This window comes from Populus trichocarpa, chromosome 18, assembly GCF_000002775.5.
Source record: "Populus trichocarpa isolate Nisqually-1 chromosome 18, P.trichocarpa_v4.1, whole genome shotgun sequence".
NCBI lineage: Eukaryota > Viridiplantae > Streptophyta > Magnoliopsida > Malpighiales > Salicaceae > Populus > Populus trichocarpa.
The window spans coordinates 13515456-13540421 of NC_037302.2; the positions used below are offsets into that span (position 1 = coordinate 13515456).

The 24966-nt window shown below is 34.1% G+C and overlaps 3 protein-coding genes across 4 annotated transcripts; 2 read left to right on the forward strand and 1 right to left on the reverse strand.

The window, feature by feature from the left end:
* The first annotated feature begins 5722 nt into the window (after positions 1–5722).
* LOC112325024 (uncharacterized) lies at positions 5723–9188 on the forward strand. Its single transcript, XM_024590284.2, has 4 exons — positions 5723–5975; positions 7471–7514; positions 7784–8081; positions 8391–9188. Exons 1-4 carry the CDS (start codon positions 5915–5917, stop codon positions 8699–8701), a joined length of 714 nt encoding a protein of 237 aa, XP_024446052.1. The 5' UTR covers positions 5723–5914; the 3' UTR covers positions 8702–9188.
* Positions 9189–10114: 926 nt separating this feature from the next.
* On the reverse strand, positions 10115–15195 carry LOC18111073 (uncharacterized). 2 transcript variants are annotated; one of them, XM_024589515.2, is made up of 4 exons: positions 15043–15161; positions 14390–14522; positions 13364–13722; positions 10115–13063 (listed from the first exon to the last, which is right to left on the reverse strand). In XM_024589515.2, exons 3-4 carry the CDS (start codon positions 13708–13710, stop codon positions 10285–10287), a joined length of 3126 nt encoding a protein of 1041 aa, XP_024445283.1. In that variant the 5' UTR covers positions 13711–13722; positions 14390–14522; positions 15043–15161; the 3' UTR covers positions 10115–10284. The 2 variants fall into 2 exon arrangements, with proteins under 2 accessions (XP_024445283.1, XP_006389424.1); XM_006389362.3 differs by lacking the exon at positions 14390–14522 and having other exon boundaries at positions 15043–15195.
* A 5715-nt stretch (positions 15196–20910) lies between these two features.
* Positions 20911–24438, forward strand: LOC18111074 (monogalactosyldiacylglycerol synthase 2, chloroplastic). The gene is made up of 8 exons (XM_006389363.3): positions 20911–21555; positions 22060–22232; positions 22672–22833; positions 22920–23061; positions 23153–23377; positions 23484–23546; positions 23637–23711; positions 23815–24438. Exons 1-8 carry the CDS (start codon positions 21232–21234, stop codon positions 24073–24075), a joined length of 1425 nt encoding a protein of 474 aa, XP_006389425.2. The 5' UTR covers positions 20911–21231; the 3' UTR covers positions 24076–24438.
* The last annotated feature ends 528 nt before the right edge of the window (positions 24439–24966 follow it).

Here is a 24966-nt window from a genome sequence, read left to right on the forward strand (position 1 = left end):
GTAATCAGACCGAAAATCCAAAATATGAAATTAGCTTGAGAGCATGAAAACTAATAGCTGTGAAACCAAAAGGAAGATAACCATCTAGGTGGTGGTCCAGTGATAAGAATTTGGGATTAAGAGGTTTGCTCCCTTTGTGGTCTCAGGTTCGAACCATGTGGTTGCTCATATGATGACCACTGGAAGCTTACATGGTCGTTAACTTCAGGGCCCGTGGGATTAGTCGAGGTGCGCGCAAGCTGGCCCGGACACCCACGTTAAACTCAAAAAAAAAAAAAACAAAAGGAAGATTAAGAAAAAAGATGGAGTTCATCAAGATAAATAATGGAGGGTGGCCTGCCTAGTAGACCCTGGCAGAGATTGCTTCCACGTTCAGAATTCGAGCTCTTGCACCTATTCCATAATCATTCCATGATATTACTTCATAGGTGGAGTTAACTAGTCCGAGTTAGCTGAGTTGGTCCATCGAGCTGCCTAACACCAGCACAGCACACCTTCCATAATCATTCCATGATATTATTTGGAGGATCTTCCTTGATTTCAAAAGAATAAAAAGTTCTTAGCTTTCAACCTCCTTAGCATGGCTTAGGTTAGGTTTTAATTTTAAAGGCAATTGAACCTCTAACCAAGTGATCTTTGCCCACATGTTCAATAATCGATATTTCCCATGTCATTAGTTTCCTTAATATTGGCATTTTCACATAGTGAAATAAAAAAACTAATAATATCGAATAGAAAAACAAAAGAAAACCACAGAATTATTAATTATCTTCTAATAAACTAGTTGTCTAATCAAATAAACCTAACAAATTCTAAATATTATCAATTAAAAAAAATATTATAATAAAATTATTTAAGGTAAAACCACATGATACACACCCGTGTCACCATTAGAATAAAAAAGTAGCAATTTATTACCTGGCTACTAAGTAATAGTCTCGCATATAAAATTCTAAGGGGTGTGGTTTAACTAGTCAGGCTCTAGGTTTTCACAAATCTCATGGCCACTGAAAGTTTACGTGGTCGTTGACTTCAAGGGCTATAAGATTAGTTGAGATATACGTAAACTGACTCGAACACTTATATTAATAAAAAAAAACAAATAATCTCGCATACAGTGTTTTATATATATATATATATATATATATAAACATAGTTTTCCATAGAAATAAAAAGAAACACGGCATGCATCCTAGCTAGGGCCGGCATATATAAAAAGCTTCGATATATATAAAACGAAGCATTTACTGATCATATTATGCCACGCTACCCGATCATTGCACTTTGCAGCACAGAAATTCTTTGAGCAATAGCTATGGAAGATGGCTGTCGATCTCTAATTGGTTGCAAAACTGAAGAAAAAGGCAAAAGTCTCACGCAATATCATAAACAAAAAAGATGGAACCAAGAGCACACGAAACTGTCAAGAAGTGGTAGAACACACTGTTGACTTTTGTGCTTTTTGGAGAAGAGGTCCCTGCCTATGTGCGGCTTGAATTGAAAGTAGAAATTGATTGATTAATGATCCATCCACAAACTCATGCTAGGAAAATTCTTCATTCTTCGTTCTGTCTCTGATAAGATATTTCTTTGAAAGAGAATCTGAGGAACTTCAATGGTAATTAGTAATTACTACTACTTTGGAAAAAGATCTCTTGGAGTTGACCACCGAAAAACGAAACCTGTTGTACTGAAGAATGAAGCTATTTGTATCTTCAATTTCCATCTTTTCATTAGCTAGATGAGACCTAAAACTTCCAAATGAGAATTTCGAGTTTTGCTGATATCCTTCTGGGAAAATCTACTTTTAATTTAATGATGTTTTTTTCATAACAAAGAAATATTATAGCATAACTTCGATGAATTAATAACATCTTGATAACCATCCAATAGATGATCTAGTGGTAAGAATTTGAGATCAAGTAATTTGCTCTTTCTGTAGTTTTAAGTTCGAGCCTCATGGTTGCTAAAATGATGGTTACTGGAGACTTACATGGTCGTTAATTTCAGGGCCCGTGAAATTAGTCGAGGTGCGCGCAAGCTGACCCGGACACTCACGTTAATAAAAACAAAAATAACCTCTTGCTTAATTAATAAGTTTTAAACAGAGATTTAATTGTATATATATTAAATTTAAGTTTAATTTTTTTATATTATTTAGCCATTAAAAGTAAATACAAGAAAATCAGCTGATAAATCATCGATCAGGGATATTTCTAGTACTCTATGTGATTATTCTGCTAACATGATTGATTTGGTCATGCTTGTCAATTAAAGTTGTAGATAAAATCGGGAAAAGTTGGTGAAACATGACATCAAGAATCCTTTTCCTTTTCCTTTTCCTTTTCCTGGCTTTATTTACTTTCGTTTTTTCATTTTCCTGGAAATCGCAAAGAGATGCTTTCGGCTTTTTATGCTACGTGAGGTGGCTAAAGTGCCTAATTTTTTGGATGATACAATAATACTCATCAAGACGAGTGAATTAAGTGTTATATTAATATAAAAAACAATACAATTTAATCACAATAAATATAATAATCAATAATATAATTAAAATGTTTAAAATAAATAGGTAGGGGAGAGAAATTACAAGCTCAAATTTTTAACGTGATTCAGCAAACTTACATCCACAAGTCAAGTGATAAATCGGTTTTAAGTATTGTATTATTTTACTAGTTCAAGTTCAATTTTATAATTACCGCTTTATGAATTAACATTAAACTTTTTATATCACTAAAAGATATTTTATTTTTAAGATTTTTCTTCCACCTGAAAAATATATCATTTTCAAGATTTTTTCTTGATGAAAACACCTAATCAATGCTGAGAGTGTTTACCTAACTCTTAAATATTTATAATAGTGACCTTGATATCACTAGTAACTTTATTAATAGAATATATGATACAATTCAATATTCTAATATCTTTGTATCACCATTAATTCTATTATCACTAGAAGATATTTTTTCTTCAAGATTTTTTTCTTGATGAAAACATTTTATCAATACTAAGAATTCATGCATCATTTTAGATTTATCAGTTTTAACTTAGATAAATTCTTATAATCATCTTATCGATCTTTTTAAATGTATGCATAGTAAAGTCCGTGTATTCATTTTAATTTATTCTTAATCAAGCATTTAATAAATCAAATTTTTATATTATTATTTTCATCATCCTCTATATATAAAAATATAAATATATAACCTTAAGGTTAACACCTTCATCTCTTTTCGTTTCCTTTCATGTTATCTTCTAAGCAATCTTCCAACTTTAGAAATTAGAATACCATTTTCCATTTATAATTTATTTCTTGACCGATGATATTCTCCCACCTAGGCTTATAGTCAAGTGGTATGTCGTTGACTTGATAAGTAAAAATTGATTCGCAAAAAGAATATAATAATAATAAAAAAAAGGTAGGGTGGGGTTTTGAATTGTAGATAGTTTGACCTTTCGGACCTCTGATGTAATCAAAACAACCAGAAAGTGTTAAGGTTGGGTGGGGATGATTAGGTAAATCTTGCATTGCCTTTGAGAAAGTATCAAGAATCCATAATAAAAACACCAATGAATTTATATTTCAATTGGTATATATTGCTTTAATTTCCAGGTATTAAACTTTTTTCATTAAAAAAAGAATTTTGAGCTCAAGATTTCTTCAAAGAAACATTAATACTTATTGATGTAAAAGAATATGTATTTAATTAAAATTATTATGCAATTAATTTTATATATATAATAAATAAATAAAAAATCTCCATAAATATAAAAGTTTGCGATGATGTCAACCTGCTGTTGAACTATTATAAAAAACTTATGAATTAATTAACAACCTTTTATCCCTATTGAATTCCATTCTATTACTTTTCAATTTATTTATTTTTTTAATTTCTAATCTTCCACTCACCAAATCTCATAAATGTGACCAAATCCCACCCAAACTCAAGCGGTAAAGGTTCGGAGACCATTTGCAAGGATATAATCTTATTATTATTATTATCATTATCATTATCATTTTTTATTAATATAGATATTCGAATCAGCTTACGTGTATCTCAATTAATTTTACAGGTCCTTAAATTAATGATCATGTAAATTTTCAATAGCCCTAAGGTTATAAGACTCGAACTAACAATGTACTTATTATTATTATTATTATTTGATAACCCAGGGTGTCCGGGTCAGCTTACGCGCACCACGACTAATTCCCTGACTCACTGAACACCCTGCAAGTTCAGTAGACAGGTAAAGCACCGTGGGGATGACAAACGTGCATACAAGGGTTCTAACCTAGAGTGCAGAGACAGAGAATTCCTTGCCAGGTTCACTAGTAGATGCTATTATTATTATTATGCAGGGATATAATCTTATTAATCCTTTTAGTATCAACTAGTTACAGGAACATTTTCAAAACCTATTTTTATGTAATTCTAAGGTAATTATAATAAAATATTTGTAATATTTTCAACCATTTCAATTATAGAGAAAAAAAAATATATTTTTAGTTAAGATTCTCTTTTTATCAATGCATTTCTCTCTCTTTTTTTTTTTTATGAAAATACATATTTTTTTATTATTAACATGGTTTTTTGAACGAAGACTTAACACAATTAAAATAAATATTATTAAGAATTCAAATGATTTAAATCAACGAGAAAAAAAATGTATTGCTTTAGCAAAACTCCCTTTCCTTGTATTTTATTTTCTTACAAAACAAGTCCTTTTTATTAGAAGCATGACTTTTAAAATAAAAACATATGTTGTGATAATTTTTACTCTCATCAAATATTTAAGAATATTTTTTTAATATATATATATATATATATATATAATACATTAAAAAAATAAAAAAAACATATATTTTACTCTCATCAAATATTCATGAATATTTTTTTTTAAATCTGCATATTAGATTTGTATAAATTCTTCATAAAATAATTGATAATATTACCATAAAAAATATATTTTTATTTGAAAAGTATGGCATAATTGGATAATTTTTAAATATCATTGTAATAATATTAATTAAAAATAATTTAATTCAAAAATATAAAAACAAAACAATTAAATAAAAAAATAAAAAAGGTGAAGATCTAAATAATCAAGCCTGGAAGCAGATGGATTTAAAAAAGAGCCCAAACACGCTCAGCCTTAAAAAAAAAAAAAAAAAAAAGAGTAGTCAAGTGCCTGGAAAGCAAGATGTTGCTAATTATTTTTCAAAACCTGCAGCCAGATAACACACCATTGCCTACAGCAATTCCGACCACTATTATAGTTGAAAAATTAGGGTTAATTAGTGATTGGCTCGACCACGTCAACCTCACAAAACTAACCTTGGTCAATTTTAATTATTTAAAAAAAAATAAAAAAAATTATTTTAATAAAAATAATTCATATAAATTCATCATGACCTAGTAATTCAATAACCATGATTTTTTTTCGAGATTAAACATCTGGTATCAAATTATTTATGGATTACTATGTTATTAATAATAAAATTTATGATTTGTGAAATAATTAGTGATATTATATTAAATATTTTTTATGATTTATTTAAAATAAATAAATAGATATATATAGGAAAAATATATATAATTAAAAATATTTTTATCAATTCTAAATTTTATTTTTTTATTTCTTTTTAAAATATATCTTAAAAAATAACTAATAAAATATTATTAGTTTTTTAATTTTTTTCCGAATAACCAGGACACAAACAAACAATCTCACACAAACTATTTCGCACTTTAAGACGGCTTCTCTTTCCCTTCCTATGTGTTTGATGACCGTAGGTTCACTTCATCACACACAAAAGTTCTTCTCACCGCAAATTCACAGGCCCTTTTAACAGTTTAAATACAATTAGCCACCACCAAACCATCAAAGTCTTTTAGTTTGTTTTGTTTTTGTTATGGGGAAGAGAAAGAGAAGTAGCGGTGATCATAACAAGAACAAGTATAATTCTTCTTCGGGTAATGTGTCTGTTCTTTCTTCTTTTTTTTTGAAAAAAAATGATTTTGTGGTTGTTTGGTTGCCGGACAAAATGGTGAGAAATGAAGCGAAAAAAGGGAATTTTGAATCTTGATGAGTGAATGGAAATGGGATTTCGACAAAGGGATTATAACTGCAGTGAAGGGAAGCAATTATGGGGTTTCTTGAAGTGAGATTTTGTGGTTTATGAGAATCTGATATGTATGAAGCTATGAAGATTAAAGATTTGATTTTTCTCTGTCTTAAAAAAGAGGAGTCTTTTCTTTTTTTTATCTTAACAGTAAAATTTAGTGTTAGGGTTTGTTTGCCTGCCTTTTCTTCAAATTGTTTTGCCTTGGTTGCTCCTGTTTCTGGATCTTTCTGATGTTTCTCACTGTGAGAAATGCTTTGGGGTTATTGCCCCTTGATCAAGGCTGGATTGAATTATCACGACTACGTTTTTGTTTATTAAGTAATTCGATTATTGTTTGATCTGTTGGAAATGGTGTTTTGGGATCCTAGCAGAGAATGTGTGCAATTGCAACATGAATTCTGAGGAGAGAAGTGATTGATTTTTCGGGGATTAAGTCTATGGGCATGGATTTCGAGTGTCAGATTGGGGAAATTGAAATGAAGAGAAAGGTGAAAGTGTTTAAATTAATTAACCAAGCCAAAAAGTAAAGGGAAGGAAAACTATGAATTGAGCTCTTAATTTGGCTTACAACATTTTTCAGTACACGGCTGGCTTTCTGATCTCTGCGATCTCTTCTGGGATTGCTATCTTGTGTTCACCGCCATTTTCTGTGATTTTTACCTTTATATTCCAATATGTTCTTTATATTCGTAGGGTTTTCAAAATTGTTTCAGTGGAAATATTTACTATCTGAAGGGAACCACCTGTCAATACATCTTAATTGGCAATTAAACTCTGGATCAGTTTGATTTCTTGATTGGTAATTTTATTTGATGGATTGCTTTCTTTATCTGTCCTCCCAGGGATTTGACCCGCGAGCATTATTTCAACGCATGCCTTTCTAGCTTTTTAAGATTGATAACTAGTCCATGCAATGATAGATTGGATTATTTTTATCTTCCAATCTGTCCTCTCATCATCAATTTAAATGTTATTATATGAGTTTTTTGATTGCTGTTAGAGCTTTTCTGTACGTCTTTTACATTTGTGGCTGGCTGACCTGCTTACAAACCTGTTGAAGCTTTCCAATCATGTTACTTGCCCTATTTTGTGGCGATTCATTAGTTGCATTTTCTTCCTTTGCTTCAACTTTATAATCAAGTCTGCTTGACAGTGTTTCTGACAAAGTGGTTAATAAAAATGTAGTGTGAGTTGAAAGTGCATGATACCTGGCTAGAGAAGAAGGATTGTAACCTTTTTGTGTCAAGTAATTGGTTAGAATAGAAAATAGTTCTTTTTCAGCTCATTCTTAGTGCAAGTAGAAATGATTGGGACTGAAATAATCACTGTATTTTATGGCGCAGATGACATGCCATGCTCTTCTGGAACAGAATTATTGTCCAGACAGGTTAGTCCTTTTTTCCTTAGTTATGAGACATGGTAATTTCTGATTGCATGTTCTGGTTTAATCTCTTTTGATTGTTCCTGCTGGATTGACGATGAGGGGTTAATTGAAAACTTGAAAACTCACGTCCGGGTCAGGATACTTGGTGCAGGACTTGACATTTTTTATTTCTTTCTTTTTATTCACTATGACCATATAAAAACTTAATTGTCTTTTTCATAAAAAAAACAAGAAAAATAGAAATATAATTGTTTGTTGTTTTCCTTTTGCAGAAATCTTATTTGCTAGACTCTAGTGAGCTAAGGCCTCTCTCACCCAGGGTGGATGCTTCGGATGGTTCTTTAAAGCTATTGAATGTCCACCATTCTCATGCACATCAGAATTACAACCTTGGCCGTTCAATAGTCTTGAAACGATCACGTCACCACTATGGTCATCAATACTCTCGGAGAAACTCAGGGAGTCATGCCGATGCATCAACTTCTCGTGGGAAGACTGCCCTGTCATGTGATGAGAGGCTTACATTCAAGTTGAGCAGTCATCTAGGCTCTGAGCCTGGTTGCCATACAGGTGAGATATTCATAATTGCATGGTGTTGAATACAATGTTTTTTCTCTCCCCAAGGAAATAAAGTAGCATGCAGCTGCTTTATACACATGTATAAACAAATGGGGTACCTAAAGAATTTCTCTGTTATTCCACAAAACATCAGAGGTGGTATCATTTTTTACAAGTTCGGAGCAAATTTCTATGCGCACAAGATGCAGGAGTTTTACATCTACTTTTCATTATTATGAAGTTTCAATGCAACTCTAAGATTCAAAATATCAGCTATTTACATTTACTTGTGCTGACTTAAATTCTTTTCCACCTTTTCAGAAAACAAGGAATTAGAATTTAGCAGGCCAGACAGGGTTAGATTCAATTCCTTGGTAATGGATGCAGTTTCATCTGATGCACTGAAGATAGTATGTGGAATCTGTCAGAAACTAGTGAGAAGGAAACCTTACTTTATAGGAAATGCATTGACTGCTGGTGAATTCTCTGTTGTGGCCATTCTAGTTTGCGGCCATGTTTATCATTCAGAATGTTTGGAGCAGAAAACAAGTCTTGAAGATATGCGTGACCCTCCCTGTCCATTGTGCTCGGGCTTGCTCTCTGAAGAAGATGCCCCCAGAGAACAAGAGTAATGTGTTGTTGACTCACGTCTATGCTATTAATTATCTAGAACAGACATAGCATACTTAAGATGGGGAACTTGGACAGAAGTATAGGTGGTTGAAATAGTCTTAGCAAGCTGTGTTAGAGAATTTTGATCTGCGGTCCTTCGCAGTCATTGCTGTCAAGAACGTTGAAAAAGAAGCATGACCTGCAGTATCTCTCTTTTAGTGCTAGGCCTAGAGAGACATACCATAGTTTTTGTCTAGGTATGGACACCAGTTAAGGCGGCTTTTTCGGGAGAATATTAGTAAATGACAATCTTGGTTTTGTTGTATGAGTTTACAACATTGTACACACATTTGTATTGGTGTATGAAGTGGCGATGCAACAAATACAAAATATTAGTAAATGACCATCGTAGTTTTTGTTGTATGAGTTGACCATGTTGTAATTGTATTGGTGTAAGAAGAGTGGCAGTTTAAATTCAAGAACGACAATGTCGTATGTCTTCATCTTTTTTCAAGTTGTTCCTGCATGGAAGTTTTGAACAGGGATATATAGGATTGACTAGGGTGGCATGTAATACGTCCCCCTTGGTGTTGTCAATTCCACAATGCTGCTAGTTAAAAAAACTACGATAAGAGTGCCAAGGCACAAGCACAAGCACTTGCTATACATGAGCCGAAAAGGTTGTCAAATTCTCCGCCAGAAAAGATGAGAGCTACTAATTTAAGAGAAGGCACCATGTTTTACTCTCATCTCTCGCTGCATAAGATGCAGCCAAGGAATGAAGACGCATATTTGCAATTAGATTTTAGGGGTGGAATCAAAAGAGTATTAGAGAAATGACCACTCGGGGTGGAGATTTACACATTTCTAAAGGGTTGGCCACTACTTTCCCCTTGACAGAGGAAAAGTGCCTCTGAAATACCTGCTGGTACCATATATCTACAAGAATCCTTGATTCAAATTGACTTGTATACAGGTAGGCTCCATTCAATGCAAACAAAGCAAGCTTCCATTCTTGCAAGGATTGACAAACTAAAATTCGTACCATGAATTTCAGTTCTAAAAGGAAATGCAGCTACAAGAAATATCACAAAAATCGATTCCATATGGAATTAAGTGAAATAGTACCATTAACAATCTAATATACGAAAGGGGCAAACTGCAGTTTGTCCCAGGGTGGTGAACTTCTTGATGCCCCAAGTTTATGGAAGCTGCCCTCATCCCCTGCATGAAGTAGAAGGCATCCATAGGATTTCCTCTTTTTTTTCCTCACGTGCCAGGAGTTCAGGACCATGAGTTATGAATCAATGCCGTTTCCACAACCAGATTGTGTAGACTTTCAGCATAGTCCAGTTTTGGCAAAAATGGTTCCAGGAAAGTGCAAACTCGAATGTTAGAATTCCTGCTGTTCAGGCAACAAAAAGACAAGGCAGTTTCACACTGACACAGCAATATTTCATTCATTATATGAAGTGCAGAGCACTTCCGAGCTGATATAATGGTGAGACTACATAACCTGCATAAACATAAAGGTGTACATTATTGCCTATAATGGAAGGACAGTCCCATCAAAGTCCCATTTTTTAGTAGTGAATTGAGCATATTAAGGAACTTTAGCTGAGCTCGGACTACCAGGACAGGGCTCTATCAATGTTGGCTCTTCATGTTCCAACGGTTCGGCTATCAATGTTGGATCTCTGCCACCTGGAGTTGGGGCTGGGGCATCAGGGGCTGGGGCATCAAGGGCTGGGGCATCAAGGGCAAGTGCTGGGTCATCTAGGGCAAGTGCTTGGTCATCAAGGGCTAGTGCTGGGTCATCAAGGGCAAGTGCTGGGTCATCAAGGGCTAGTGCTGGGACATCAAGGGCAAGTGCTGGGACATCAAGGGCTAGTGCTAGGGCATCAAGGGCTAGTGCTGGAGCTGGGGTTGTAGTGTGTTCTGATGGTTGGGCGGGTTGTTTGCATGTAGCCTTGTTGTGCCCTTCTCCCTTGCATCTGCTGCAAGACATTACCCTTGTGGGTTCTCCTTTTCTGTAGTAGTATCGTTTTTCCTCTGGCTGGATTGGAGGCCTCGGGGTAGTAGGAGGAAGCACCTGCACCGACTCTGGGGCATCCCTTTCTTCATCCAGATCCTTGAAATTGTCTAAAATAGGGAGTATGGATTTCGAATATGTACTGCGAAAGCTATCAACAGTATAGTATTTTGAACAATAATCATATACACTACTGCCTTTGCATTTGAAGACAGCAATAGCATGGCGACAAGGTAGCCCTGCCAGTTTCCACTCAAGACAAGTGCATTCCCTTTTTTCAGTATCCACAACATGAATAGAGTCATCATGAACCTCAAATAATGTATCGGTTGAGAATAGTACTTTTAAAAATTGTGCTCGGAAAGCATCTTCTTGTAGCTTTTTCTCCTTTGACGGAGTAAGTTTTGTGGTCCAGCCATTTGAATCCCTTTGACAAGTGTGGATCAACCCTATTATCTTGCATGTAAGCACTTCCAACTTCCTTATGATAGGCAGCTCCCGCACTTCTTCAATCCAGTCAGCGTATGTCGCTGCAACATCTACTATGATATGATTATAATGCTCTCCCTTGAATAGTGCATTTGTCCAGTATTCTGGTTCAATCTGCATAAGCCAATCATACACTTTCGAAGAAACCCGTTTAATTTGCTCAGTATGCATTCTAAAACCATCAAGCCGGACTGCATGGGCAGCGGCCACTAAACTTCCAGGCAAAGAAACTTTCCCATCTCCATGGAATGGCCCCTTCCAGTTCCTCCTCAAGTTTTCCAGCAGATGGTATATAGAGTAACCATGGTGAGCATTCTCAAATAATTCAAGCACCGATTTCATCAACCCCTTCTCTTTATCAGAGACAAAAGTTACTGATCGTGAAGTTGAAATTGCATCTTTCAACTGCTCCAAAAACCATTTCCAATTATCACCATTCTCAACATCCACTACAGCAAAAGAAACTGGAAAAAACCCATCATCACCATCTAATGCAGTAGCTGTCAGCAAAATCTCATGGTATTTTGATTTTAATGTTGTAGAATCAAGAAAGAGAATTGGGCGACAGCCATTCTGGAAACCATATATTGAGGCATGAAAGGATACAAAAAGACGTTGAAATTTGCTGCCATCACCAATGGAAAGCTTCACAAAACTGCCAGGATTAGCCTCCTCTATCTTTTCACAAAACCAAGGCAACAGATTATATGCCTCTTTCTTCGAACCCTGAAGCTGCTCCTTTGCATCTTCAATTCCACGCCACACTTGAGAATAGTTCAACTCCATCCCAAAATCTTGGAAAAGGCCATTGACAATATCCCTTGGTTTTTGGCGCGGCATCTGTCTTAACCTATCTTTTATAATGCTGACCAGCCAATTTTTATTTGGTGTAGCATGCTTCCATGATTCTCCTCCACATGTATGTGACTTATTCATCTTTTTTATCCTAAATACCTGTTCAGATTCAACCCAAGATGCATGAATCCTCCAAGAACAACCTTCAACCACACATCTGCCACTTGCTCGATTAGTGTCATTCTTTTTCAATCTGTATGCAAAACGGCGTGCAATGGAATATTTCTGCAGGGCATCACGAAATTCAGCAACATTTTTGAAGTCCTGTCCTACCCCAGTAATTCTTTTTTTCCAAGAGGCAACCATTCTTTCCACGGAACCATCTTTAGAGTCGACAACATCTACAGATAGTTCAGTATCTTCATAATCTGATTGCCATTCTATAGCAACATCCACAACGGTATTATCATGATCCCAAGTATTCTTCTTCCATGATGTACTCTTTCTTGTCCTCATGTTCCTCTTTCGTGATGCACTTCTCATCTCTCCGTCATCGTCACCATTGCTATCACTGTTGCTCTCACCATTGTCGTCGTCAGGAACGATGCTGGGACCATTGGCACCGATTTTCCAGGATGCAGTGCGCCTTCGCTTCTTAACAGTATCAGCAGGGGAAGCATTCATATCAACTATAACTGAGTCATTAGCAGCTGTATCAACAGGAACAGTGACAAGATCAGTTGGAATCAAAGTAGCAGCACCAGGATCCTTGGTAATGGTGGGAGAAGATTTTTTCGAGGTAATGGCCAGTACCGAACTAGCAGGGCTTTTGGCTTCTGCTTTGGCAGCATTTGCAGTTTTAGAAGACAATACATGACGACTGCCAGAGGCAACAGTAGCGGGAGTGACAGCAAGTCGAGATTGCACTCGGCTTTGACCTTTAGCCTTGGCAGCTCTTTTGGATTTAGATGACAACACACGACGATTGCCAGAGGTAGCAGCAGTAGGAGCAACTGTGATAGGAACTGGGGACAGCACGGTTTCAGCTAGTTGGATCTCACTTGCTCTGTAGTTTTAATACTAATATTAATCAATGCATGAGAGAGAGAAAATACACGTGCTGCAACCAATAAAATGCCACCTATCACAATATACCAAATTAAAACTAACGATTTCAGCGGAAGAAAACAAGGTCATTCAGCAATGGACCCAGTTTGCCAAGAAAAGTCGTGGCATTGAAATCTCTCCATACAACTTGACAATCACTGATTTTCAGTAAGTAATAAAATAAGGCTTCTTCAAAATTGAAAAATCAATAATCTATGCTGTTAGAGACATGAGGCACATGAAAGGTAGAAAAATGTACCTGCTAGCTTGCATGTAGTAGGCTTCGCGTTTAAAACCTTCTCTTCCCATGACATATACATCTGCTGTGATCGAGTTCCCATGAATATCAAACATCCTCTTTAGGTCTTTGTCACTAGATACAGTAATTAGAGTTCGCTTGTTTCCAGGGATAAAATACTTCATTGACAAAGATTCATATTCCAAGTTACACATTTCAGCCAATTTTAACTTCATATCATCAAACACGGTTTCAAGATTGATATCTAGAGCATGTGCCTCTCCTCCAATATATGACAAACTCCCATCATCATTGCTCACAAATTCACCACCAGACTGGCAGATCAGTATGAGCTTTCCCCTCGGCATTGGAAATCACTTCTGTGGTTCAAATTGACAATCAAAGCATGTCATTATAACCAAAAAAGTATTTAGAGATACATACATATCATGCATCTCTTTAATCTCCAAAACAGTATAAACTTCTGTGTGACAAACAAATTCCAAGTAAAACACTTGTTTGCAAGTATGTACACAGGCTATCATGAAATGACTACATTTCAGTGTAAAAACATACAAATACAAGTTATATGTGAAATGATCATAGTTTTAGAAGAGCATAAGCACATATGGTTACAACCAATTTGCAAAGGCGTTTACTTATATCTTGATGGAGCAATTCAATGATTTACAATCTATATGGAAGGCTAGGAGCATGCCCTGTAAATATTGGAGCATGGAATATCTTGTAATACAGCACAAGTTGGTCATTATATGCAAAGACATCATTCAATCCTACCAGAACAAGTGCTTGAGTGCAAGCAGTGTGGCATAGCGTAGCCCTTAAATCAAGGGCCAATCAAAACCAAATTGGTTTAAATTTTTGCGACTGAAATATAGTTATTCAAGTTCTAACTTTCAAGGGACACGTAAAGCTCTAATATATGAACAAGCCAGCCACCAAACACAAATCATGAATAAACACTAGAAGTACGTGCAACTAACTCCTAAAAACACCGATAGGCCAGCAAATCAGACATTCTCTCACCATCTTTATCCCATTCTACAACACACGTTAAGAGCTAATTTTGAATTAACCGCCGACTTCTTGGTCCAGGTCCATCAGTCCCTTTCACCACAACAGGAAACGAAGCCATTCTGGTTACAACCACAGCTATTGCCTTTCAAACATAGCATAACAATGTCATAAGCTTCCCAGTCATTGCACCCAACCTACTTATCCAAGGTATAACCATTGACAACACAGAACAAACTGGATTTTCAAAAACCAACAATTTCACAACCACATTACAAGTAAAACAACAAAAAAACACAAAACTCTGCAAACTCCTAACAAGAAAAAACAACACAAGCACTATCAATAAACAAAAACGTCGAAACACGAACAAACGAAACAGTTCACACAAATAAGAGTCAACCAAACCAAAGTCTATGATCAACTACCCAACATATCTACAAAACCAACACTATTTAACAAAAACCCATTAACCCAAATCTCAAGAAAACATGATTGAACAAACCAAATCAACAAAAAAGTCACTACATTAGTATACCACCATAAGCTTCGAATTCTTTAATAATAAAAACCATACAAGAAGACTATAAAGGTGAAATCTTTATGGATGTTTAGAGAGAAAGATAAAATCTTTGATTAATAAAGAGTAAAAAAAAGGAATTTACCAGAGGATGAGAGGCAGGGATTTGAGATAGATGGAAACCCTAGAATTGGGGGCTTTGTGGAATTTGAGTGAATTATCGAAGTAGAGAGAGAGAAGGGTGTATTGGAAAACTAAATGATAAAAGTTGGGCTAATGTTGGAAGAGAGTGAAATTTATAGGGGCTGTTTTGGAATTTTGAGAAAAAGAAAAGGAGATGTAGAACAGTTCAAGGACTGTAATTTGCTTCCCGTCTAAGTGCCTAAACGACGACGTTTAGAGGGATCTTGGTGTCTCTAGATTTATATTTTGACAAAGATTTACTTTTTATACATTTTTTTTTCTTGAAAATGATACAGCTTTTTTTTATAAAAAAAACCTAGCAAGTCATTCTCTCATTTAACAATGAGGTGAGGTTAAGGACACAAGTGTATATCAGCACAAAGTCGAGGGTTAAGAGTTAGGATATGAAAATTTTTGGGGGCATTATGATGTTTCTTAAAACTTTAAGCCTCAAATTGGGAAGCAGTAATTTTTTCTAAAACTTTGTTACGGTCATGCAGAAATAATTTAGTGCTTGTCTGTGAAGTGCAGTAAAATTTATTTTTTAAAATATATTTTTAAATTAATATATTAAAATAATAAAAAACACACAAATAATATTAATTTGATATTTTTTTAAAAAAATAAAAAGACATATTGAATTGCAACACCAAACAATATTTTATTCGGTCTTCTTCTACCATAGATTTAAATTGATATAAAAATATAATATCCAAAGAAGATAACCATATCTAATTATTTTCTTTAACATGTATACAAATTAATATTAATCTTATAAGCATAAAATAAAGTTATGAAATTCAAATTAAGCATCAGTTATTACCAATAAAACATCAGTAGATAAAAGAACCTCTAACAAGTCTAAAGTATATCAACTTGACAATACAAATCAATACAAACACCTCTACACTTATTGGAATGTAGATTAATAATTATATGAAAATTTGAGAAATCATAATTAATAGGGATAATTACAAAAAAAACCTCATATATTTTGGTTCATTTCTTGTTTGCAATCCAAGGTTTGAGAAATTATGGTTTGACTCTCAAACTTCAATAACTTCATTTTACTTTATATCTCTCTTTTCAACGCAAGATAAAAGTCAACCATTATTTACAGGTTTGTTATTATAATAATTTTAATGATTAAAATGTTATTAATGACTACAAATAAGAAAAAAAGATTGTATGATTGTTGAGATTTAAAAAAAAAAAAAAAAACTAGTCACTCCACAATGTCCTTCAATTTATAAAAATATCACTAAAACCATGGATATAATATATCCAACAACATTTTTTGATCAAATTGAAGACAATAAAAAAAATTTCAAGTTCATATAAAAAAGTTCTTTATTAGTTTTAACCCAAAGCAAAAGTTCTCTAGTTTTGTTCATCATTTCAACCCAACAAAAAACACCATTGGAACTAACATTAGTTACACAATTTTGTTATAAAACAATTATAGCAACATATCTTCACCTTCCAGTAATAATTATTCATTACAAATCCTACAAACACACTGTCTAAAATTACCAACCAAAATTATAAATCCAACACGCACTAAAATTACCACAATAATATTGTCATATTCATCAAATGCTAATAGTCTATGAACTTGTAACAACTTTGATGGATTAAAGTTCAAGAATAGAAAGTGCATGAAATGTGGGAAAAGAGTAGCCGTTAAAATATCAAAAACAGATGCAAGAAAAAAAGCTTTTTTACAGATGCGATGATAGGTTATGCAAGAACGCATTCATTAATTGGTGCAAATATATTAATGATATTAAATTAACAACCGAAGAGGAAGAAGGTGTTAATGAAATCGATCAAATAAAAAATAAAATGAAAAGGACTAAAGATGAATTACATTGAGTTTGGATTAAGAATTACAATATAAAGGCTAATTTTGCAAGTGTGAAGTTGTTGTTGTTTGTTAATACTTTTATAGATAAGCATACTTGTATTAGGCCTTCTATTAAGAATCAAAACATGTTACTATAACCTTCTTATTGTGATTAAGGTATCTTTTCAAATAATAGACATGTTTAACTTTATATTCTTTTAACACTCTAAAATGGTTGATATTATGAAAGATTTGACAATCCTGGAAATTAATTGATCCATCAACTCCTATTTTAAATGTCTTGCATTTAAAACTAGATATGAGATCAACCTTTGCCTTCTTATACTTCTTCTCAATCCTTATACTTTCATCTTTAAAACCCTTAAAACTATTGTTTAATTTTGCACTAAATACAATATTATCATCATATTCATCACTGCTTATCTTTCACTCATCCTTTGATTCTAAGCTATTTAACAAACTTTTATCAGAACATGTATCATGATCTAAACTTGCAATCCTTTCATCTTATTATTTGTTAACAAATTCAAATCCTTCCTCATTTAAAGGAATATAATCATCATCATCTTCCTCCTCCTTCTCCTCTTCTCATTTACATATTTATCACCACCCTCATCATGCACATTACTAGTGCCAGCATTATCCCTTCCAATTCTTTCACTTTCTAAACTGCTATCATTACAATTCCTGCTAGCTTTCAAAACATCATCATCATTAAGAAGATCCAATTCATCCATATCAAATCTCATTATAACTTTATTGCTCACAGCAGCCAACATTAAAGTATTTTACTCCAGTTCTTCTACCGCTTTCAATTTTGCCGGTGAAACACCTTGACATTCTCATTGTTATAGAAGCAACAACATCAATATAATTGCATATTCTTTCTTCTTTTTGATAAACATTCATAAGCTTTAGCGATGATGCATCGTTAAATATTTGATTCCCTTTGTCATCCCTTATTTTAAAACCATATATATCTATATTGAAAACTTGTTTGCATATGAATAATATGTCCTTATAGGCCATATAGTCATAAAAACAACCTTTTTCAACGTGTGACAAGCTACCATGGTGAACAACAACAAATGACATCATGTATCCTGTCTTTACAAATAGTACAAATCTAATTAGAGACCTATTTAGTAGAAACCCTGATTACAAACATATCTAGCAGTCATACATGTCAAACCCCTAATTTTATCAATTAGGGTTATTGTGATCAATAGCCTGAATTGAAAAATTAAGGGTTTTTGTGTTTAGTTAACAACACATTCATTACAAGAAGGAAACAATAGTTTAAACATTACTACAATACTTAATATTATAATCAATCAAGCTAGAACCAATTAATTTAGGTTTTCAAGGCTTTAGGATTAGATTCAGGGTAATTTTTTTTTTGTTAAATCAAGTACATATTCACAATATTTTAACCATTATCCACTAATTTAACATAAAATAACATGACACAATTGCAACGCCATTAAAAAAATAACATCTTCATTGTTTCTCAATGAACAAGGTTGGATAAAATAACACCAAGAAAAGGTTTTAAGCTCTCGGTACTCGTGTGAAGAAATTAAATGTAAAAAATAAATTATCTTTATTTTTTTATACTTAATCATACGGATTGAACAATAGGTTAAAATTTGATTTGGTTTTTTTATTTTAAAAACTTAGTCTATGGATTTTTTAGTTGGGCTTTCTTAACATGCTTGAATGTTATGGATATAGGTATTTTTTAGCCTTTTCAGTTTTTTATTTTAAAAAAATAGTTTAGTTTGGGTTTTTTTTTTTTCTCAAATATGAAACCAAAGTATATTTTTTTTAGTCGTTTTTTTATTTGATTTCTTGAATCGGTTATTTTATTCACCCTTGATCAGGCATAGCAAATGAAATAATGGTTGAATGAAGCGGTGAAAGCCTATGACCCATGGCCCAACTAATGAGGCTGCCGTCACGCTAGTCCCCTGCACTTCCACACCGACGACAGGCTGACTTGGTCCGACCACCAGCTAGACAACTTGCTCCGATCATCACCAGAGAATCCATGTCCCACCCATTGCTATTCCATTAATTCCACTTGATCTTTGCTCTTATGCCCTTGTAATTTGTAGCATCACCCTTTTATCCACAATCACCACAACTGTACTTTTTTTCTTTCTCTGCTCCAAAAAAGTACAGGTGTTTCGGTCCAAATCATTTTTTCGGTGACCCCAGGTGGTGTTGAGAGGTGGTGGGGGCACCGAGAGAGCCAGAAAGGGTGTTGGAGGTGATATGACTGTGGAAGCCCTGTGAAGGAAACATTTGGAATCAGTCAAAAGCTTATCCTCTAACCATTTACTTGGAGTCTGCTACAAGTTATTTATTGGTCTTTGTCTTTCAGTAATGTCAAGGAACATTTTTTTGAGGTTGAGTGCCGGATGTAAAGTTTATATATCACATGTTTTTTTAAAGTAATTTTTATTTTAAAATATATTAAAAAGATTTTTTTTAATTTTTAAAATTTATTTATAAAATTAGAAAACACAAAAAAAATTAAATAAAAAAATAATTTTTTTAAATGCCTTCTTACATTATTTGGGAGTGTGGCCCAAATGAAAGTTGGTTAAAATTTAATTGTTTTAAATAAAATTATTTTTTTTATGTTTTTGAATTATTTTTATGTGCTGATGTCAGAAATAAATTTTTTAAAAATATATTATTCTGATACATTTCTAAAAAAAAACTTTTGAAAAGCAACTACTATCAATATTCCAAACACTAAAATTAAAAAATTAAGATGCAATAAAAATTTAAAAATTTGAGACATGATGAATAAGAAAAAATGAATACGCTCATAGAGAATTTCAGAATTCATTTGAATTTTTAGAATTTAAAACTTGATCATTTAAATACTATGGCAGTTTTTTTTGTGTTTTTTTGTTATTATAAATGAAATATTGTCATTTAAATGAAGGAATGGAAATGGGAATGAAAGAACTGGAATGATATTTAATTACAATACTGTGTTTGGATAATAATAATAATAAGGAATTGAAATGAATTTTTAATTTTCAATACCTCGTTTTTATAATAAAAAATAATTACAAAATGATTTCACAGATAGTGCATGATGGAGTGGTAATAATATTATCTTAATAATATATTTTTAAAAAATTAACGCCACCATCATGTAAAGTAGTGTTTATGATAAAAGAAAAGTGATAGGATGATAAGTTGTTGCCAGAGTTATGCAATATAAACATGACACTGACCATATATATATATATATATATATATATATATATATATATATATATATATATGTTTCTGTGATAGTTTTTAAACCCGGCTCGGTTCAAGGCTCAGGTTTCAGGTTTTGATCAGATCAACCGGATTAATCCTTATTTAAAAAAAAAATAGCATCGTTCTAGTAAAAAAACAAAAACAAAAGTCAACGGGTTGCAACCGGGTTTTTGACCAGGTTTTGTCGGGTCAACCGGGTCATTAGATCACCCTGTTGGGTTGGCCGGGTCACACCGGGTCATAACTTTTTCTATTTTTTATTAACCCGGTCCAGTTCCAGTTCTAGATCAGCTGAATTCTAAGTCGACCCGCTAGTTCAAGTCGGTTTCAAAACTATAATTTCTCTTCTCCCCTTATCACATCATCACCATCTATCCAATTCCCACTAATGTAATTATCATAAATTAATAATTCCATCGTCTACTCATAATTCAACATAACAGGCATTTGGAACCATCATCGTCAAGGGCCAACTCATCTCTTCCTTTTTTTTTATATCAAATACCAAGAAAACAAAGGGCATAAAAGCAAAACCCAAAACCCACCATGTCCATCCATGCAAAGAACAAGAAAACTTTCCCCACAGCAACATTGAAGATTCGAATCTAAATCCTCCCATTGGAACATTCCAAAATAAAATGCGAATCCGACGGCTATAAAATCCTCCAAATGCCCCACACAAGCCACAAATCCATATTTCAACAAGCATAATTCCATAGCACATTGGCATCCTTCTCCTACAAATTTAACCCCACAATAACATCTTCTTGCCAACTCACGCACAACCTTAACACCAATAAATAACCCTGATTAAAACTCTCTCTCCCTCTCCTTGTCCCTCCGTCTTTCTCTCTCAAAACCAGCAATCTCTCTCCCTCTCCCCGTCAGGAAAAACCCCATTTTCCGGTGGCGGGAAGGATATTTGACCGTTAGGTTTCACCAGGGCTCCGTTGCTTTTTCTTTGCCGACTTTTCAAATATTTAAAAGTTAGTTATAATGACGACCGTGGCTTCTCCAAGGAAATCATCATTTACAGAGGTTTTACAAAGAGTTTATGGGAATCTTGGGTCCTTAAGTAGTAGTAGCAATAGCAGCAACGGCTTTTATAGTAATAATCTACAAAAGCACAAGGGTTGTGTTCATGAGAGTGAAGATGATTTTGAAGATGAAGATGGGACCATGGAGCTTGAGCTTGTTCAGATTGGTGCTGAAAGAACCAAGAATGTTTTGATCCTTATGAGCGATACAGGTGGTGGTCATCGTGCTTCTGCTGAAGCCATTCGTGAAGCTTTCAAGCTTGAATATGGTGATGAATACAACGTATGTGATCTGGGTTTTGAGTTCGATTCTGTGCATGACATGATCTTTTTTGGTCTTTTGTTGCCTCTGATTTTGATCTTTTATTGCTCTTGTTAGAGGTGTTTTGTTTTTTTCATATATATGTAAAGGTAAAGAAGGAAAGTGCTGATCTTGTCAACATGGTAGCAGCCATCTTGTTCTTCTTGTATTTATTTGTTTGTTGTTTTTCTTTTTTTTTTCTCTGTCTCTCTGAGTTACCAATCATTTCTTTTTCATTTTTCATGTAAAATGATGAATTCTTTAATTTCCACTTTCATTTCTGTTTTCTTCTTCTTTTTTCTTTTTCATTCAATCATTTTTTCCTCTTTTCAAGGCCCTTTCCCTATCTCTCCTCTTTGTTTTAATGGTGATTTTTTTTCTCTTGACTTGGACAATTCCTCTGCTAAAAAAGGCCTCTAGTTAATTACATGTCATTGCTTTTGTGATTATAATTTAAACTTAAGAGGTTAGGATTTGTGGTTACAGATAATCGTGAAGGATGTTTGGAAAGAGTACACAGGCTGGCCATTGAATGATATGGAGGGGCAATACAAATTCATGGTGAAACATGTACAGCTATGGAAGGTGGCATTTCACAGTACTTCTCCAAGATGGATACACTCTTGCTATCTTGCCGCAATCGCTGCCTACTATGCCAAGTACTTTAATTTCCTCAATCTTTCTGGGGTTCTCTCCTTGTTTTACTTGGAAATATTTTCACATTTTATGATAATTCTTTGCCCGCAAGTGGGTTGTAGTTTATAGTTTTAATTTACAGTTTTCATTTTTATCCATTAATTTGGTCTCTAAAATAAATTAAAAGCTTGAATCTCTTGATTAATAAATGTCAGAGCTTTTAAGGACTTCTTTATTCTTTCTCCCTTCCACTTCTGATCGTGCATTTGTAGTCTCTTCTTGAAAATGATTCTTTATGACCCCACTAATCAGCTCATAATGTTAATCACTGCTGTAGCTAAAATGATATGTTTCTTGAGCTGGAAATGTGATTGGATGTCGGAAAGATGGGTGAATCCAATGTTTGTTATCATTATAAGTCTAACAGAACTTCTTTAATCTTATTCTGTTGTGTGATTGCAGGGAGGTTGAGGCTGGTCTAATGGAGTACAAGCCAGATATAATTATCAGTGTTCATCCCTTGATGCAGCATATTCCCCTGTGGGTTCTGAAATGGCAAGGCTTGCAAAAGCAAGTTATTTTTGCTACAGTCATCACCGACCTCAATAGCTGCCATCCTACATGGTTAGTTGATTGAGTTATTTTGAAGTAAGATGTTTCATTAACCCCACAATCATAAATTGTTTTATCTTAACAAAGGGATTTCTCAGGTTTCATCCTGGGGTGAATAGATGCTACTGCCCATCAAAGGAGGTAGCTAAGAGGGCTGCACTAGATGGGCTGGAAGATTCTCAAATCCGTGTTTTTGGCTTGCCCATCCGACCGTCTTTTGCTCTTGCAGTTCTTTCGAAGGTGCACAATTGTGATCACACATTTGCATTCACACATGCTCTACTACGATGATTTGCTCAACTGACTGCTTCTTTTGTTTCTTGTTATGTAGGATGAGTTAAGAGAAGAGCTTGAACTGGACCCTGATTTGCCTGCAGTTTTACTGATGGGAGGTGGTGAAGGTATGGGGCCTGTTAAGAAAACAGCTTTGGCTCTTGGAGAATCACTGTTTGATAAAGAACTTGGAAAACCACTTGGGCAATTAATCATCATTTGTGGGCGTAATAAGGCTCTCAAATCAACCTTGGAGTCTCATGAATGGACAATCCCAGTTAAGGTAGAGGACTTTACTTCTTGTGCATGTAATATGTGTAGCGTACGATATACTTCATACATTGACAAAAGTATTTATTTGTTGAAGGCCCTGGTTTGCATTATTTCAGGTTAGAGGATTTGAGACACAGATGGAGAAATGGATGGGAGCTTGTGACTGCATAATTACGAAAGTATGCTTGAGATGCTTCACTTTTCTATACTAAATGAATCCTTCTTGTCTATGAACTTAATAGATTTTAGTGACTTCTAACGTTTCACAGGCTGGACCTGGCACAATCGCAGAAGCATTGATTAGAGGGCTTCCTATTATTCTCAATGACTACATTCCTGGACAAGTAAGCCATCAACATTCTGCGCTTTCGCTTAACTTGACAAATTGATAGGCAACATTTAGTCCTGATTTCTTCTCGTTTTTGTTTCTTCATCTGTCAACTGCAGGAAAAGGGCAATGTGCCTTACGTTGTAGACAATGGGGCTGGTGTCTTCACCAGAAGTCCTAAAGAAACAGCAAGAATCGTTAAAGAATGGTTTAGCACGAAAACAGATGAACGTAAAAGGATGTCAGAAAATGCACTCAAACTAGCCCAACCGGAGGCCGTATTTGACATCGTGAAGGACATTCACGAACTTGCGCAAGCACGCGGTCCTCTTGCGAATATCCCTTACATATTGACATCATCATTCGCAAGCATAATCTGATCAATGAAACCTTACATCATCCAAGGCGCATTATCAACTGAGACCAAGGTGTGTCAGCGCTAGAATGAAATGTACAGCTAGTTGTAGTAGTATCATTCTTTGTCCTCAAGGGTCTTTGAACACCAAAAATAGGGTCGTGAATTGCTCTAAATTAGTCAGTGAAGGTTGTTTTTCTTTTGGGATATTCTTTTGGGAGGAGTTAATTAGAGGTCTGGTAAGAGTTGATTGTGTTTCATCATTCTTTTCTTATTATTGCAGTGTTCTAGTTTTCAGGATATGTAAGTTATTTCACTTTGGGGTGTTTAGTTTAACACTTGGCATTAATGATTCCTTGAAATCAAAGTTTTCACGGTATTGGTATTATATTGGTATTGAAGTGGAGAATGGTTTTTTTTAAAAAAATTAGCTTGAAAATATATTAAAATATATATATATTATATATATATTTTTTTTACATCAGAATATTAAATTTCATAATGCAATTTCGAACGTTTCCAAACATAACTTGGCTCATAACCCAATCCCAATCTAGTTTATGAGTTTGACAGGCTGATGAGTCTGACAGGTTGATGAGGTCAATTTCCATCTAATTCCGAATTTATTCTAGATCCCAAACCAAACAGTCCTAGTTTGCTTGACTAGGATGATGGTTTTACTTTACAACAAAGATGTCTAGTTTGCTTAAACAAGATTTCCTTGTAAAATGATACCGATAATCTGAATATTTCAAGACACAGCATAAAATGTGCTGGTGTCTCTAAGTTGCAAGAACAAGATTGGTCCCCAAGCAAACAATATTATAAATTAATAACTTGTTAGATTTCCTTTCAATTCCTTTTGCAGTGTTCGTGACATTTGCCGGATGTTTCCAGCATAACTAACTATTAAGTA